Below are 18518 nucleotides of genomic sequence, written 5' to 3' on the forward strand. Positions count from 1 at the left end.
CGGGCACATCCCCAGTAGGAGATGTGCAGGAGGCAGCTGATCGATGATTCTCTCTCATCGATGTTTCTAACTCTCTATCTCTCTCCCTTCCTCTCTGTAAAAAATCAATAAAATATATTAAAAAAATCATTAAAAAAAAAAAAAAAAGCAAAGAGCTCAAATGTCCATCAACCAAATGTGTGATGGATACATACATTTAGTATATCCTCATAATGGAGTATTATTTTCCAATGAAGAGAAATGGGGGACTGATGCATGCTGCAGCATGGCGAGCCCTGAAACTAGGCGAGGTGAAGGGAGAGTCACAAAGGCCAGAGTGTGGATCCCTTTACACACAGAGCCCGGGACAGGCTGCGCTGGAAAGACAGAGGGCCGATGACTAGCTAGCTGCCTAGGGATGAACTGAGGCTGTTGGTGTGTGACTCCTAATGGGAAAGGGAGTTCTCTTAGTGATGAAAGTGTTCTAACATTCACTGCATAAAAAGATGGTGCACAGTTCCGTAAGTACAGTGAAAGTACCGAGTGGTCCACTTTACGTGGGTGAAGCGTGTAGTGTGTGAACGGCACCTCAGGGAGCCTGGGAGAAGATGCTGCGGGACCGCGTATGGACACACCGAGAGCGAGTGAGCAAGGACCCCACTCGCCCCTCTGGCCTGGGCACCAACTTGCCATTTAGCTTCTGTGAACCTACGGAGAATACTCCTCTGGGAAATTTCTGGGCCAGAAGGCTTGTGGCAGAGAGAAATCAGCAAATACTGCCCAGACCACCATGGCAACAGGAGGCTCGCCGCTGACTGGCTTTCTGGCAACATCCAGCCCTGGCGGAGTCACTGCTCTCGACAGGGGCCCGTGTGTGCGGGTTCTCCGACCCCGCATCTGACACAGCCGTGCCTGTCTTTACCTGGAAGAGACAGAGAGGCCTTTATCCCTCCTCTCCCAACGCTGCTGCCCTCAATGCCTGCGCTGAGTCCAGACTTGGCAGGCTGTCGCTCCCGTGGGTGGCCTGCTAGCACTGCCCCTGCCTCCCTCCCCGCCTGGGCCTGGTTTCTCTCAGCAGGAAGAGCAGGCTCCCCGACCCGTCCAAATCCCACACTCTTCTAACCACACTTGAGCTGATCCCGAGTAAACACACTTGAACTTCACGAGTCGGGGTCCACGTCTGTGTGAAGGGCACACTCTGCGATGTTCCAGGGGGGCCGCCCATGGTCACTGTTCCCCATGCTGATGGCTCTCTACCTAACGGCGCGAGTAAATGATTGTCCTTCCCAGCAGAGCTACACACAGGCCCGCCGGCCACCAACGGGCAAGGGCAGCTCTCCGCACACAGCGATGGACTCCCGCCACGACCCACGCAGGGCGAGGAGCCAAGTGCTTCCCTCCTGCACCTGGGTCCCCTGGGGAGCAGCCAGGGTCACAGGGGCATCTACACTGTCAGCGCCCCAGCTCCTCGCAGACCCTCCAGCCCAGGCTGCTTTGGGGCGAAGCCTGCGCCCCCGTAACTTCCTTACCCATTTCTTACTCAGCCTCAGCAGGGGCCAGCTCTGCCCACAGCCTCCTCCCAGGAGGGCCACTGACAACCCGACTTTCCGCCAACTGGAAAGGTAGCTGCGACCCCACGGCGCGGCCGCGTCACTCACGCAAAGGCGGCCACCTGTGGACTCACTTGGTCGAAGCTGATTTCATGTTTTCTTGTTTCCCAGTGATTGAAGGTCAAGTCTGGGGCAGGGGGTTGGATTAATAGAGCTCCGGGGAGGGGAACAGCTGAAATGACACTTGAACCCTCACAGACCAGGGAATAGAAAGTGCCACCTCTTGTGTGTAGGGGGGCCACCTTGGCACATCTACATCCTCTGAGGGGCCAGGCAGGTCATTCTGAGCAGGGCAGGGAGGAGGGGGAGGCAGGGAGGCACCGGCACACTCCTTCTCAGGGTCCCACCTGCGTGACCTTTAGCGTGAGGCCCCCTTAAAGCTTGTACTTTCCATGCTGCACCCCAAGCTCAGACCTGCTTCTGACTCCGACCCCGAGACTCCCTCTATGTCAGAAACACGAACGGTAACGAGATGTGCTCCTAACTGTAGGACAGAGTGCGCTGCAGAGGCGCTGGGATGACCTGAGTGCCTCCTGTGGCCCTGCCTCCCGAGTCCATTTGGTCACAGCGCCCTTCTCTCACGGAAGAGCCCTCCCTTCACCTAAACTTGTTAATTCTCTCTGGGGAAACGAGCAGAGGGCCAGGCCCTAAATCTGCCCCTTGTCCAGCGCCGACCATGGCTGAGCTCCTTAGAAAGGCTGCCCTTCAGCCCCTGCGCCTCAGCCGGCTCTGTTGCACCTAAACGGGTTTCCCTGGCCTCTCACACGCCCGGACGGCTGGGCCTGCACGACTGTGAGCTGTCGACGGACGGGCTGACAGACCTCTGGGAGCGACCAACCCTCACACATCCAGGACTAAAAACTAGCTGCAGGGGGCCCAGCCCCAGACACTGCCCCCTGCTGGAATCAGAGCAGAACTGCTCCCTGGCCACAGTGGAGGACAGGCTGCAGCCATGCCCCGCTCCTGCGCCCCAGGCCCCGCTAACCTTCCTGTCCCCTCACTGCCAGGACTCCCGCGCGACCGTAACAGAACGGGCCTCTCTCTGGTACAGGATCGCCAAGTCCTCTGAGAACACTGCCCTGCAGGCTGGCACGCTGCGGATTTAGGAAGAAATGACAGACACCCTCGCCCCCCTCCCTTCACAGTGAGCGCCCCACGGAGCACCTTCCCAGGCCAGGAGGTCACACACATGCTGGGCATCACCGTGCCAGCCCACACAGGAGAGCCAGGGGCATCCGATGTCACGCAGACGCAGGCTCTGCCGCGGCTACGGGCAAGGTCTGTCAGGACACGGTTACACTTTTCCTGCTAAGTGACAGGAGCACCGTGGGTCACACGCAGACACAGGCGCAGGGGCCGCTCGTCAAATGAGCAGCTCCACGGGGAGTCCTGGGGCTTCCCCAGGCCTGACAAGGTGAACTCAGATCAGCGAGGACGCAGCTCATTTTATTTAAAAACATCTGTCATCTTTTATCAGGAGTGGCCTTGCAGAGAATGAGCAAGACTCCGAGTGGGTGAGGCGAGGCTCCTGGGCAAGGCTCTTACTTCCTTTGAGCTCCCTTTTCTCACCAGTAAAACAGGGATAACAGCACCTACTTTTACTGTAATATTTTATTTCCAATGCAGTTGACCTACAATATTATAGCAGCTTCAGATCCCGACAGTGTGAGACATTAACGTTCCTACGAAGCATCACCCTGACAAGCCTAGTGCCCATCGATGGACAAGGGTAGTGTCAGGATCAGATGTGATCACAAGTCTACGGCCTTCTAGCCAGCGCCTGGCACAGAGAAGGTGGCTGCTCCACATGGGACGCCCTTTCCCCACAGGCCTCCTCTTCACGGTGGGCGGTCTCATGGCTGACCCGTATGGCTGGCCCCAGCGTGGCCCTCCAACGCTGCAGCACGGGCAGCCTCGGGAGCCAACTGGAGAGGCAGGAGGCCTTTCGAGGCCGTCCCTGGACTGCCCGGCATCGTCAGGAGACAGACCTTCAGCGCCAAAGGGAGTCCACCTGAACCACCACCATCACTGGGAGGCTCAGGTGTCTCGCTCTCGTGGCATCATCAAGATGGACTTTCTCCGCCCCGCCCCGATCCTGTCCTCTCTCTGCCCGTCTGGCTGGTCAGCATGTATGCTGCTGTGGACAGGAACTAAGGGAGCAGCTAAAACGTGCTTTGCCACTGGAGGCATGTCCAGACTGACAGGGCAGGAGGAAAGAAGTAAAACCCAGGTGGGGTGTAGGACAGGGAGCCAGGTTAACAGGCACAGCGCTTGAGGCCTGAGACGGCCCACAGGCCACTGTCTGCTTGGCCTGGTGCTGCACGTGGCCATCAGGGCCCAGCACACCAGCTCAGGGCTTCACTTCCTGTAAAACACACGTCCTCGGGGAAGTCGAGAGACGCCCATGGGACCCAGAGATCTGGGAATGGGTTAGAAGGCTCTAGGGCAGTGATGGCGAACCTTTTGAGCTCGGCGTGTCAGCATTTTGAAAAACCCTAACTTAACTCTGGTGCCGTGTCACATATAGAAATTTTTTGATCTTTGCAACCATAGCAAAACAAAGATTTATATTTTTGATATTTATTTTATATATTTAAATGCCATTTAACAAAGAAAAATCAACCAAAAAAATGAGTTTGTGTGTCACCTCTGATACGCGTGTCATAGGTTCGCCATCACTGCACTAATCCCTACATCAACTTCTGGGGAAGTGGCTCCCTCATCCGTTCTTCTCTCCCTGACCATCCGTTCTTCTCTCCCTGACCATGGCTGTACGTGGGCTCTTGTTGGGCACAGAGAGCTCTGTTTCCAATGGCTGGATCCACCACGTGGGTTGCAGCCCACCTGACACTGGCCAGGCTCTTTCCGCCAGAACCAGGAGGCCAGTTCCCAGGCAGCAGCCCCCTGCAGGTGGGCCAGCACCAGGGTCTCCACACACCGCGAGAAGACCCACAGGCAGAGACCGACCTGGCCGGTGTGGTTACCTTAAATCCTGCCGTGGCCAGGATGACGCTACTTGGGTTAGATGTAAACAAAAGCAGGAGGTTTCAGAGGATGAGGTGATGGAGCCAGAGCCAGGATTCAGGCCAGGAGAGACGGCTCAAGTGGAGGCGGGGGTTGGAGGTGTGGGGGGTGGAGGGAGGGGAGCAAGGCTGACTCTGTATGCCTACGCTTCCCCTGCCCACCCTGGACCGGCCACGCACATGCTACAGTGCTAGAGACTGCCGTGGGAGGGGCCGGCCGCGGAAGACGTCTGTATTATGAAGGCTCGTTCCAGGCCCAGGCAGCAGCCCCTGAAGGCGCAAACACTGCGGCAGGGTTTTACACGTCCCACCTGCGGCTGAGCATGGAGCGAACTGCAGTCCGCGTACCGTCCAGACATTCTGAGCTGCTGACAGATGGGGCTGGCCTTGCCGGGACTCACAGGCCTCGGTTTGTGCACATGCTCTTATAAGGAAGTGGACTCGGTGAGCATTCGCTCACTTCCAGGAGTGGGGGTGGGGTGGGGGGAGCTGGTACTGAGCTCACAGGATGCCCCGCTGCACTCAGGGAGGGCTCCACTCTGTGTCTGTACTGTCACCATGCGGTTGAGAGCTCGATAAGGCAAAGCCAGGAGACACGTGCCCTGAGAGGGCCCTGTGAGCTCAGCCCTGAAATGCACACTTTGCTTCTGGTCGGCCTGGGGCCAGGGCGCCCACAGGCAGCCGTCAGCCATTTCCCCTCCCCCGAGCGGTCAGACTTCGCTAGGGGTAAGTGTGATTTGTATGAATTTGTATTAACAGCCTGCAATGCGGCACCGTCACTGAGCAACGGGAAGGGGCACAGCCACAGCCACGGGCAGGGTCCCAGGCGTCTCCTGCAGAGACCCCTGGTTGGGTTCCTGGATGGTAGGCAAGTCCCAGGAGAGGAGCCTGAGCAGCTGGCGGAGGTGGGGCCATGGCTGTGTAAGCTGGGAGGGAAGTGTTCTACTGCTGTAAAGAGCAGGTGTCGGCTCCGCGTCTGGGTGACGCTCAGTCCAGTCCTGCTGGAGGTCGGGGTGAAGGTCGGGCATAGTGCAGGGGGGAAGGGAGGAAGCACAGAAGATGGGAGCTTCTATAACCTTTGCCTTTTTTAAGCATTTTTTTAAGATAATTTTTGATTTTTAGAGAGAGAGAGAGAGAGAGAGAGAGAGGAACATTGATGTGAGAGTGGAACATCGATGGCTGCCTCATGCATAACCTCTAACAGGGATTGAGCCCACAAAATGGGCGTGTGCCCTGACTGGGAATCAAACCGGCGACCATTCAATGCATGGGAGGACACACAACCAACTGAGCCGCACCAGCCAGGCTGCGCCCTTTGCCTTTTTGACCAGACCATGTTAATACCCAAGAGAGTTTGGCTCCGATATTGCTACTGGATCGATAAGTTCAGAATAAAAACATCCTAATAGGAACAAAACTCACCTAGCTGGTTTAGCTCAGTGGACAGAGCGTTGGCCTCCAGACCAAAGGGTCCTGGGTTCGATTCTGGTTAAGGGCACGGACCTTGGTTGCAGGCTCCTCCCCAGCCCGGGGCCCTGGTCAGGGCTTGTGAAGGAGGCAACCAATCGATGTAATTCTCTCACATCGATGTTTCTCTGTCTCTCCCTCTCTCTTCCACTCTTCCTAAAAATCAATGGAAAAATATCCTAGGGTGAGGAGTAACAAAAAAAGAAAAAAGAAAAGAACGAAACTCCCCCCAAGCCGAGTTCTTCCTGGGCCTGGGGCTGGCAGGCCTGCCACACAGACCTGAGATGTTCCCAGGTTTCTGGTCTAACTCCGGCGAATCCAGCGCAATCCTCTCACGGCCGCCTGGGAACCTCTCCTCCAGGCAATGCTGGCCCAGATTTCTACTCAGAACACATACCCTGCGCCTGGGGACAGGCAAGCATGACATGCACTTCACTAGGAGCTGAAAAGCATGGAGGGCGAGTTAATTTTCGAAGAAGAAAGCCGGCGGCGCTGTACGGGGAGCGGATTCGCCTCTGCGGGGCCGACATTGATTTTCCCGCGGGGAGAACCACCAGATGAGCTGGCAGTTGAAAACATGATCTCCGACTTTCCCCCCCTTTCCCCTCAGATCTTACATTTCATTTTAAGACCAGGAAACAACATGAGATTAAAAGCCTCACCCGGAAGCAGAAGTGGAAAGGAGGGTCCTGGAGTTGCTTTGCTCAGAGAACACACTGATCAAAGGCTTTGCATAACCCAATGCGAATGATGGGTGGGGCGAGGGGCGGGGCTCCCCTTGCTTGGTTTGTGTTGGACAGAGGCAGCCTGAGAACTCAGGGGGGACAGAAACCCCCCACTTCCGGTCACCAGCATGGCCGCCCTGGGCCCAGCCTTGCAGACACCCAGGTCCTGCCCTGCTTCCCTGGCTGGTGAGCTGGGCACAGGCCTGGGTCGGAAGCAGAAGCCACATGTCCTTCTGGGGAGGCGCGGACAAGCAGGAGAAATCACTCAGGCAGGAAACTTGCTGCCACCCAGAAGGTGACCTTGGGCAGGGCACGCAGCTCTGAGCCACACTTGCAGGGTTCTGCGCGGAGGCCACAGCTCTGCTCTTATGCAGAGGGGAGAGCTAAGCTCAGGCGCTCTGATGCCTGGCATACCAGAACACAATTTCGGTAGGCCTTAAGAAAAAAAAAAAAAAAGCAAAGCTGATAAATATGGAATTGGGAACGAGATTGCGGACGGGGCTCAGGCAGGTGGAGGGTCCAACAGGCTAAGCCTCATCAGCGCCATAGGAAATCCACGTTTGCACACCTGCCTATGTTAAATGAGATCAGAGGTGAGTATACAGAAGTGCTTTGTGAACTGTAAGGCATATGTAAACATATGGCACTGAACCGCATAAATATATAGCACCTACTGTGTGCCCCGAATCTCCCAGACGCAGCTGTGAAAAGGACATGTTCCCCGCTCACTCTCTGGCCCTCCTGCTGCCATCTCTGGAGGAGCGAGCCCTGAGTCCTGCTGCAGGGGGAGCTCACCACAGGGATGGTCCCACTGCTCACCTGCATGGCCCTCGGGGCTCTCCAAGGTCCTGATGCCCAGCCTGGCTCTCAGGACCCCGGGGGCTCTCCAGTCTCCACCTCTGCTCCCCTCCTTCCCGGCCGCTGTCTTCTTACCAACTCCATTCAGAAACCCCCAGAGCGACAGGCCAGCCTCTTTTTGTTTTTAATCCTCACCAGATGGTATTTTTCCACTGATTTTTAGAGAGAGTGGAAGAGAGAAGGAAAGACAGAGAACTATCAATGTGAGAGAAACACATGGACTGGATACTGCCTGTACAAGCCCCGACCAGGGCCCGGGCAGGGAGGAGCCTGCAGCTGAGGTGCATGCCCTTGACCAGAATTGAACCCGGGACTCTTTGGTCCACAGGCCGACGCTCTATCCACTGAGCCAACCTGGCCAGGGTAAGCCAGCCTTTCTAATCGCTCATTTTCAAAAATGAATGGACAGTGGCTGCCTAGGGCAGGGGTGGGGGTGGGGATGGATGAAAAGATTAGGGGATAACAGCTAAGGGACTGTTCTCTGAGGGGAAGATGATAAAGAGGCTCTGAAATTAATTGTGATACTTGTACAACTCTGAATATACTAAAGCCACAGAATTGCAAACTTTAAAAGGGTAAATTATGTGGTGTGTGAATTATAGCTGAATAAAGTTGTTAGATAATGTGGACAACCAAAAAGCATCTAAACTTCACGAGAAAATTATAGCAAGAAAAATACTAGAATCAATAAGCTGAAAAAATGAACTTCAAGGAAACCCAGTTCATTCAAAAAAATGGAAGAGAATTTTTTAAAAGACCAATTATCCATAGAGAGATTTGAGATGTGTCTAAAAACTAGGACTAGGGAGAAAAATAAAGAGGCATCATTCAAGGAGGAGTTCTTGTACATTTAAAAACTAAAAATTTGCTGAAATACAAAAATTCGATTAAAGATCTAGAAGATAAAGGATAACGAACGCTCAGAACTTAGAGCTAAAGGCCCAAGACATTGGAAACAGACGTTTCACATCTGACTACCCCAACTTTCAGAATCAAAGAACAGAGAAAATCAAATTAAAAAGGGGGAAATAAAGAAAAATTCCCCCCGAGATGAAAGAAGGCCAGAGCCTTCCTAATGAAAGGGTCTGGCATGAATAAAAAGCACCGATGTGGGGACACAGCGCGGGGAACTCTCAGAATATCAAAGTGAGGAGCAGGGCCTGACCACAGGAAGAGATACGGGGGGTCGACAAAGAAACCCCAGTCCCACCGGCACCAGCAACAAAGGGTCTCGGAAGGCAGGGTCCCAGGCTTCTAAATCGTCGTTGGAAATGGCTTTGAATTGAGACTTTTATACCCAGGTCTCCATCAAGAACGAGCGAGCTGAATCTCCATCTAAGGAAGTGGAACATCATCTGTCTGAAGTTGGCGTTGGAAGGAACATAAATGTCAGCATATCGCTTGAAGTTGCACAGGAAGCCATTCAAAGAATTAAACAATCAGCATTGTTTTTAATGGAAAGGGAGACGAGGGATAGAGAAAAGCGGATAGATGAGCTAAGTATGTTTTTTATAGTTAGGAGTCGGTCATTTTATTAGGTGATATAGAAGAAACACATATCTGAAAACACTGGGAGATATAAAAATACCGACTGGAAGTACGGAAAACAGAAATGGTTTTTAAAAGTTGCTGCTCGGAAGCAGGCCTGGAAGGGAGGAGGTGCTTTTCATTTTAAGAATGAGACGCAGGTTTTTTCAAGTTTTAAAAACAATAGTGTGGTCAAGGCCTGGGGAGCGGGGCGGAGGGGGGTCCATAGGGAGGGGGGGACATCTGTAATACTTTCAACAATAAAGATAAAATTTTAAAAATAAGGAAAGGCTCATACAGCAGGAAAAGCCTCTGATTGACGGAGCTTCTCAATAGCACAGAAGCCGAGAGAGCCCCGCCCGACGCCCAGCAGCTTCCCGAGGGAGGCTCACTCCTCCGAGAGCCGGCACGTACAGTTGTTTGGGAAATTAATTTACTGAAAACTCTGAGCAGGTTGGCAGAAAAGAGACCAGCTTAACCTCGTTGGAAAGCAAGTCAATTCATTGAAAGATCAATTTGATAAATTATTTGCTGATGTTAATAAATTTACCACCTTTTTTCCTTCAAGACTTATTACTCGTGATGGAAACGTTTCCGAAGCGCTAACACAGTGGTTCTCAACCTTCCTGATGCCGCGGCCCTTTAATACAGTTCCTCATGTTGTGGTGACCCCCAATGTCATTGTTACAAATTGAACATAATTAAAGCATCGTGATTAATCACAAAAACAATATGTAATTATATATGTGTTTTCCGATGGTCTTAGGCGACCCCTGTGAAAGGGTCGTTCGACCCCTAAAGGGGTCGCGACCCACAGGTTGAGAACCGCTGCTAACAGGAAGGTGCAAGTGGCAGAAAGCACTAAATGTGCCGAAAGCCGGGTAAGCGGGTCGTTTGCCACACGTGAGGCTGTGCAGGCCGCCTCTGGTTCCTTGTGGATGCTTCTGAATATTCTTTCTAAACTTCACTTAAAATATCAAAATTTAGGTTTTTCTTTCCATAATTCCTCCAGTGGCCCATCAGCATTAATTTAGTATTTCTAGCAATTAAACATTCAAATGAAATGTAAATTCAAAAGCATTCCAAAGATATCAAAATTTTAAATTAATTTAAATTTAATTTAAATTCAAAATTAAGGCTAATAAGCTCTTTAGGAATTGGTGAAAGAACATTCAAATGATTAAATGAAAAAAAAAAAAAAGCATAGAAATCAAATGTAGCTGAGACCAGCCTGTCACAATGAAATGTGAATCCTTTATATATATAGATATAGATATATCTATCTCAAGATACACATTATCTTACTCCACTGCCTACTAAGTTATAGAAAAAAATTACCAGCTCTGAAAGCTGTACGCATGCCTCAGGACCAGGCAGAGAGAGGGAAAGGTGTGTACCATCCGTAACTTAAGGATAGAGAAGGAACCGAGAATTAGAGTGGAGTTGGTTTGTTTGTGTACTTTGTGGTTGAAATGGAAGAGGCGTTAGAGATTTTGCAACCCAGAATCTCAGCCAGAAGGGACAGTAGGCCTCATTTGGACAATCCCCCCACCCAATAAAATAATTTTTATGAAATCCAATAAAGGGTCACGTATTGCATGAATACTTTCAACGATGGGGAGCTCACTACTCTTCAAAGCGGAATGGTCCCTTTTCAGGTACTTGATTTGCTATAACGTCTCTTCCTAGTACCCTGGCCTGGACTGTGTCTTCCTTCTTATGCCAAGCCATACCCCCCGTCCCTCCCCCTCTAGCCACCAGGAGGGGGTCTACTCCTGTCCAACACCACAGCCCCAAGACCGGAAAACTTGCTGCAGGTCCCCTTCCCCTTCACAAAGTCTTTTCCTCTCGTCACCAGCCATTGCTCATGTAACGTGGCCTCCAGACTCCTCTCCTCCTGGTTGGTCACGCTCAGCTAGGGACTCTCTAGACATCGTGTGAGGGACACGTGTACCCAACCCCTTGATGTGGACACTATGCTGAAAATAACGGAAGTTGTGTTGGCTTTCTTGGCCACCACATGACACTCATCTCCCTCGACCCCCCATATGTGTCAGTTAGGATTCTTTATGTTGTATCAGCCAAGAAATCGAATTTGAATTGGCCGACAAAACGTGACATTTACCAGCCTGAGTGCTCATGTCACTCAACAGCACAGGGGGGGCTTAGATTCAAGCGATGCTTGAATGTGGCCAGAATCTCCCCATTCCTCACCTCTGCCTTCCAGTCTGGTCTCTCTTCTCTCTTTGTGGACCAAACAGCCTCAATCGGGAGCCACGGGAAAGGAGATGGGAAGTCTGCTTTCTCGGTATCTCAGATGCAGGTCCAGGAGTGGACCATCACTGGCCCCCGGGTCTGACTTGGCTCAGGTGGCCAGGAAAATGCGATTCTCTAGCTTGAGCTAATCAGGGTCCACCCTGTGGTCCATCCCAGACAAACCAGGGCCAGGAAATCTGAGGTTCTTTTAGGAAAGACAATGGAGGAATTAACGCTAATGGAGCAACCATCTTGTTGATATCAACCAATGTTTCCAGTTAAGGAGATAACTTGGCAGTTTGATGTAGTCCCCAAAGTATTAGTCCTCTCAGCTTTGCATCCCTGAAAATTTGAAATACATAACTTCCATGTATCTACCTCATTAGGCCTTTGATAAAAATGCTGATCTGGAACTCAAAAAACGGAACTCTGTGGCGTCAGACCTTCTGTGCGTCCCCGAAGCAGGCCATCGCTCCGTGAATGGCCAGGGCTAAAGGGGCCTTTAGAGTATGAATGAGCCTCACCAGCCCCGCCCCCCTCAGCGGGAAGCGCACCCGGAGGCAGGGTCAGGCCCCGCTGAAGCCGGGTGCACGCCCTCGGCAGCACTTCCCAGGATGCAGCCTCTGACCTCGCCCCTCAGTGCTGAAGCCGGAACAGGGCACATCCACCAGGACCGAAGCTCCTTCACGGAGCATGTCACCTGTGCCAGGTACCCGGTCCTCACGCACCTGCTCCGCCTCAGGGAGCGCCTCCCGGCCGTGCACCCATCGTCCTCCTTAGCCCTGGACTTCGTCCTACCCAGCGCTGTGCTCCGGCCTGAGGGGGCCCCGCTGCTCCCTCTGAAGTTCTAGGACCTGCCCTTGTGGAATGGACTCCAGGTGTCCGCCCTGATGGTGCCCGATGGCCAGGGCTGCGGGCCCATCCTCTCCTGTCTTCGCCGCCTTCCCATCCTTTTCCTTCTGAAATCCTTACTGGACTCTTTCTGAGTGGAGTAGTGCAGCGGGCATCCATCTTTCTGGTTTGTCCAGCATCTCCCCTCCCCGAGCTTCTGTCCTGTCCCAAACCTGGGTTTGTGGTGGGGCTGCGAGCACGCATCTCCCCTGGGCCAGGGAGGGTGGATGTGAGGCCCAGAGAAGCAAAGATACCCATCTAAGATGCACACTCCTAACCGGGCTCTCGGGGGAACTGAGCCTTGTCACAGAGCTGGAAACTGTGAACGGAGGCTGCTGGGAGGCACCCCTCCCCATTGTGGGGGAGGCTGTCCATGTGGGAACAGATGGGGCAGTGTAGACGGGGCAGTGTAGACGGGGCAGTGTAGATGGGGCAGTGTAGATGGGGCAGTGTAGAGGAATGAGCAGGGCAGGGAGGGGCTGATGCTGGGCCGTGGGTCCGGGCAGAGAATGTGCACAAGCCGGAATGGCAGGTGTCCGAGGCCCCGATAGGAAATCATGTGTAACTACACCCGTGGCAGGTGCCATGGCAGAGGGGATGCCCTCTGGGCTGGGGCTCTGAGCTCACGTGTACGCCCCGAGAACAAGACCTTCCAGGCCAGAGCGCTGCCTTCCCGGGGTCTACAGTCATGGGAGGTCAGTGCAGGGATGACCCCTGGGACGGGTGCTCCGGGAAGGAGGAGTCGGGAGGCCATGTGTGGGCTGGAGGCTACGGGCTGAGTGTCCCTCGAGCCCGTGTGTGGAAGCCTTCACCCCAGCACCTAGGAATGTGGATGTTTTGGAGACAGGCCTCCGAGGAGGGAATGGCGTTCAGTGCGGTCCTCGGGGCGGCCCCAATAGGACTGGGGTCCTTGTAAGAAGACACTTGGAGGCACAGGAAAACCCCGTGAGGGCACAGCCAGGCAGCGGCGGCCGTGCAAGCCCAGGGGAGGGGCCTCAAAGGAACCAAACGTGCTGGCACCTTGGTCTCGGCTCCTGCCTCCAGAATGGGAGGAAACAGACGGCGGTCAGAGCATGAGGCCTAGAGCCATCTGGAGAGTTCAGCTTTACGCACGGACTGCAGGAAACCAGGCTCCAGCACCTCCGTGGGGCTTCAAGGCAGTCGATTAAAGAATGAAGTCTTAACTCAACCCGTGAGCCCCAGGAGGGTCGCCAGCTCCAGCCGCACAGTGGGTGGTGCTAGCCATAGGGCTGTCTGACACTGTGAACACGAAGGGAACCGCAGGGCAGGTCTACCGACCATGGAGTCATTGTGAGACGACACACTGTGCGTCCCTTATGCGGACCTGCTTTGGACAGACGTCCACACTTGCTGTCAGGTGCAGGGGGGACAGAGAGTGACCCTGCTTCTTCCTCTCTGCCCACTAAGGAGAAGTTTCGTCTTCTCCTCCCACCGTCCCCCGCCCCCCCCCCCCCCCCCGCGCCCCCACTAGGCATATTTAACAGACGAGGCCTGGGACTGAGTGTCTCCCCAGGGCAGACAAGAAGGGAGGCAGGAGGGAAAGGAAAGGCGGAGGAAGTGGGGAGCCCATGGGAACAGTTTTGAGCATAGAGATGAGAGGGAGGGAAGGTGAGTCTCTGAGGGGTGAGGGAAGCTGGGAAAACAGTAAGGAAGAACGGAGGCGGTAAAGGACTATGGAGTGTACCTTGGGTGGAGGTGGGCGATGTTCCCTGAAATCTCCAGCAAAGAAACGCCTGTCTCCAGGGCGTGGGACGGGAGTCTGAAAGATGCGGTGGTTTCCACCTTTGTGTTCTTTGTGAAAATGTCCTTTTTAAAGAAAATGTGTTTTCACTGATTTCAGAGAGAGGAAGAGAGAGAGAAACGTCAATGATGAGAGAGGACCATGGATCGGCTGCCTCCTGCACGCCCCACACTGGGGATCGAGCTTGCAACCTGGGCATGTGCCCTGACCGGGAATCGAACTGTGACCTCCTGGTTCATAGGTCGATGCTCAACCACTGAGCCACACCGGCCAGGCACAAATATCCTTTCCTAGAAGCATACACTATTCTTACAACGAGAATTAAGCTAAGAGAACATTATGAATATACTGAAAGTCCCCCTGACAGCCTAAAAAAGCCTCCTAAAGAAAAGCAAGTTTAACTTGTATTCAACATAATTTAAATCAATTTTAAAACTATGTTCCATTTTATTTATGTATTTCTTTCCCTTTCTAAATGTATAGCCTACCTCCGTGATACCACGGGCCACAGGTGGCCTCACCACAATCTGTACTCCTGCCTGAGCAGGGACATGCTGCCAAGTTCTCAACCACCGACAGGCAAACTAACGTGGAACTCAGTTCGTCCTGTGGTTAAGATCTGACGGAATATAAACTGGAAATAAAATATATGCAATATTTTAAGGTTACTTTCCCTCCGCTTAACATTTATAATGCTAAGGGGCAGAAGGCTATGCATACGCACCCACAGAGACGCACACAGAAGAAATGTTATGAGCCGAAGACGACACATGTGGTACGTGAATGAATTCCCACGTGCTTCATGGAACAGAAAGAACTCGGTATGGTGCTGCGTCATACAAGCACTTTACTGAGTGAAAGTAGATGACGGCGGAGCCAGGGAGCTGGGGCAGCAGGGGCTCTGGATGGAACTGGAACGTGGACACCGTCTCCTCCAAGGTCAGCGTTACAGTGCGGCCAAGGTCAGGAGCGATGAAGTCATCACCTGGCCTCACTGGTTGTTCAAACGGGGCACTATCACGCAAACCTGTCGGTGCAGGTGGCAATCCGGGCACCGCTGGGTAGCTCATGCCCAGGTAACTGTCCGCGTCCTGGCTAACGGTGGCTGAGAGGCCCCAAGCATTTGCAGGGGACCACGTGGAAGGCCCACCGCTCGAATCCCCTTGTGTCCCCTGGGGCGAAGGCCCTGCCCCCTCCCAGATCCCCGCCTCTCGTGCTAAGTCTGTGAAAGGGCTCACAGGGGATCGGAGTCATCTGTTCCTCAGTGTCACCTGTGTCGGCGATAAAGGGAAAAGGCGCAAAGTGTGACAGCACCACCCTCTCGCTTCTCATCACGTGGCTGGTTCAGGATGAGCGTGGCCCTTGCCTCCACTACACCGTGGCAAGCGAATGGCTCAGTGCCGCTCACGTGAGGTGGCCCATGCAGACGGCGCTCCTGAAACCCAGAGCACCATGGAGCAGCTGAGAGGCACCAGGCGGCTTGGAGACCTGTCACCCAGGGTCAGAGGAGAGCGCTCACGACAGGGACGTGGTGACCTGCCGCACACCGGGGCGACGGGACCCGCGGATCCAAACACTAGGGGCTCCGCGCTGGTGGCCTGGCCTTGCTCACAACAAGAGCCTTTACGTTTGACTCAAGGTTAAGTCAGTAACACATCCATTTAATGAAGGGACAGTTCGCTCTTCAAAGAAGCCTCCTTGGTAGAGAGGAGGAAACGATGATTCAACAATGTGTGCAGGAGAGGCGCCCTCGAAGGTGGTGCCTTCTCCATGGAGGTGGACCCCCACAGCCGGCACCAGAGGGGCCTGGGCATCAGAGGAAGGGGATGGAGCAGAAAGATGGGGCAGGGGGGATGGGGCAGGCAGGGGAGGGTGGGGTGGGAAGATGGGGCAGGCAGGGGGATGGGGCAGGCAGGGGAGGGTGGGGTGGGAAGATGGGGCAGGCAGGGGGATGGGGCAGGCAGGAGGATAGGGCAGGCAGGGGGGGATGGGGCAGGTGCAGGGGGATGGGGCAGGTGCAGGGGGGATGGGGCAGGCAGGGGGTGGAGGTGGGGGATGGATAGGTGGGGTCAGCGCCTCGGACTCTGGGGAGGCCTAGGAGACAGGAGGCTCTCCTCAGTCTGCACCTCCTGGCCGGAACCCATCCCTCACCCAGCAGCCTACGATGCGGCTCTGAGACCAAGCGCCAACCGCCCGCACCTGCCACTCATTGCAACACTGAGGCTCCGAGAAGGAAGGCTTATCTCTGCATTCAATTCATATTTTCTGAAAACCCACAAGATTCGAGCATTGACTGCGCACTTGAGGGCCCTGGGAAAGCGCAGGCTGGGCCTCCAGGCACTCTCTCACGAGTCTGATGAAAGCTGACTCACAGTCTGGATTCCAAAGCTGTTCCACCACAAGGAGTGAAGAAACCACCGACAGGCGTTCTGGAAACACCCACAGGGTCACCCTGGGGTCACGGCTGGCCCAGGGCCGCTGCCATCCACCTGGTGCTGGCTCCCCGCCACCTTCCCATTCCTCTGCCTGGACCGCGCTCCGGGCCTGCCCGGCTTCCCACGCTCTTCGCCTGAACTGACACCCTCGGCTCCAGACCTGCCCTCGCCCTGCTGATCCTGGGAGCGTCCCCGCTCGGGTCTCCTGAGGCTCTTGCTCAGGCGGGGACAGGCCGCTGCAGCCTGGCCGCCTCCGCCCTCCTTCACCTGCAGCCACCCCCCACCCCACCCCCCCCACCCCCCAACCCCGTGTCCCTGCTGCAGCTTTAGACCCGGATTCTCCGCTGCGAGCCCCCAGCGCTGACATCACGCTGCATGGTCTTCGGAGCTCTCCAGAATGTGCCCCTGCTCCCCATGGACCCCCCCCCCAACCTCCCCCGACAAACACACACTCCCCTGGTCCCAGATGCTCGGGGCACCTTGTGAGCAGTGAGTGCCTGTGCTGTGCTGGAGATGGCACGCCAGCCTCACATGATGGTACGCGGGTCCCTGCGCCCTTCCCCTCGGCTGCTCCGTCTCGGCTTCCGAACATGCTCTCAGCTCGCTGCACACCAGGCCCGCGCCGCCGGCAGCGCCCTCTCCGCCCAGACTGCGCGGCCCCAGCGCCTCTGAGCTACAGGAGCACCTGGGACAGAGCACCCCCAGGCGGACGCAGCGGGGGCCGGACACGAAACAGCTACCGACAGTGCCTTCCCTGCCGCAGCCTGCATCAGGCTGTCGCCCTGCTCTCCCCTGGCATCTAGGGAGGTCATGAGGTCAAATGGTTAGCGTGAAGGCGCCCTGGGAACCAGAGAGCCCTGATGAGTGGGAGACGCATCACTGCCACCCACCTGACTGGGGGTCCCGCTCGCCTCGGTCAGCTGAGGCTAAGCCGCCGCCTCCCCAGCCAGGCCTGGGCCCCGTGCTCCTCTCTGCGCCCCCGCCCCCCAACCCCCCGGCACTGCTTGCTGTCACTGAGCAGCACCCCGTCATCAGCGGCCCCGCATCCAGACGGCACCTCATTGGTTCCCGCGCACCCACAAGGCTCGACACGCGGAAGGGCCTCACCAATGATGAACGAAGGACAAAGGAGCGAACAGAGCAAGGCCTGGCTTCACACACTGACCAAGACGCAGATGGGCCTCGAGGAAAAGGGGCCATCGAGTGGCTTCAGGACGTCAAGCCTCTGGCCCAGCCACGCTGCCGCAGCCTCCCCCTCAGCCCCAGCCTCACCTGTACGGCTCCATGGTCCGGATGCCGTAGAACAGCGCCTCCTCCAGCAGCCCCAGGCTGATGCAGGCGTCCATGGCGCAGTCCAGCACCTTCAGCTGGTAAATGTTGATGTCGGGCAGCCGCTCCGAGTTGCTGCTGATGATGGCCTGGCACAGGGCCAGCACCTGCTCCCACTCTGTGATTAGCCTGAGTCAAGGAGGCATCGTCTTCACCAAGAAAACAAATGTCAAATGAGACTCCACAGGCTGGAGAGCTCGGGGGGGGGGGGCGGGGGGGGCGGGGAAGGACCCATTACTTTGCACAGAGGAGCTGGCGGAGAGCGCGCTTGAGACACAAAGCAGCAGGTGCCCCCGGAGAAGCGCATTCTGCTCCAGGAACAAACCCTCTCCCAGCCGCCGGTGCCCTGGGGATTACGATTCCCAAAGACTGTCCTCTCTTCGTGTCCCTAGATGTGTTCTCTCTACACTCCACCGTGAAATGATGGGAACAACCGGGAACAGAACCTGCACGCTTTTGGAGCGCGGGATGCTGCCCTAACCGAGCTGCCCGCCAGGCCCGCGAGGTTCTCTCCCACGTGTGCGGTGAGCTGGATGCCGCGGAGGGTTCTGGGAGTGGGCAGGCCCTTCTCCTCCTCCCCCACCTTCAACGTGTGCAGCTCCCAATTCACCTGCTTTCATGATGGGATTCCTGGGGCGAAAGGTTTGCTTCCAGAG

The 18518-nt window shown here is 55.2% G+C and overlaps 1 protein-coding gene across 7 annotated transcripts in view; it reads right to left on the reverse strand.

Annotated features, from left to right (window-relative positions):
* Positions 1–18518, reverse strand: part of SMYD3 (SET and MYND domain containing 3) — a 522432-nt gene that overhangs the window by 37853 nt on the left and 466061 nt on the right. For all 7 annotated transcript variants that reach the window (XM_081114436.1, XM_081114437.1, XM_081114438.1 and 4 more), the window contains one exon: positions 17806–17980. In XM_081114436.1, the coding sequence (XP_080970562.1) occupies positions 17806–17980 (175 nt within the window). The remainder of the gene's footprint in view (positions 1–17805; positions 17981–18518) is intronic.

Source organism: Myotis nattereri, assembly GCF_964212035.1.
Source record: "Myotis nattereri genome assembly, chromosome: 20".
Lineage (NCBI taxonomy): Eukaryota > Metazoa > Chordata > Mammalia > Chiroptera > Vespertilionidae > Myotis > Myotis nattereri.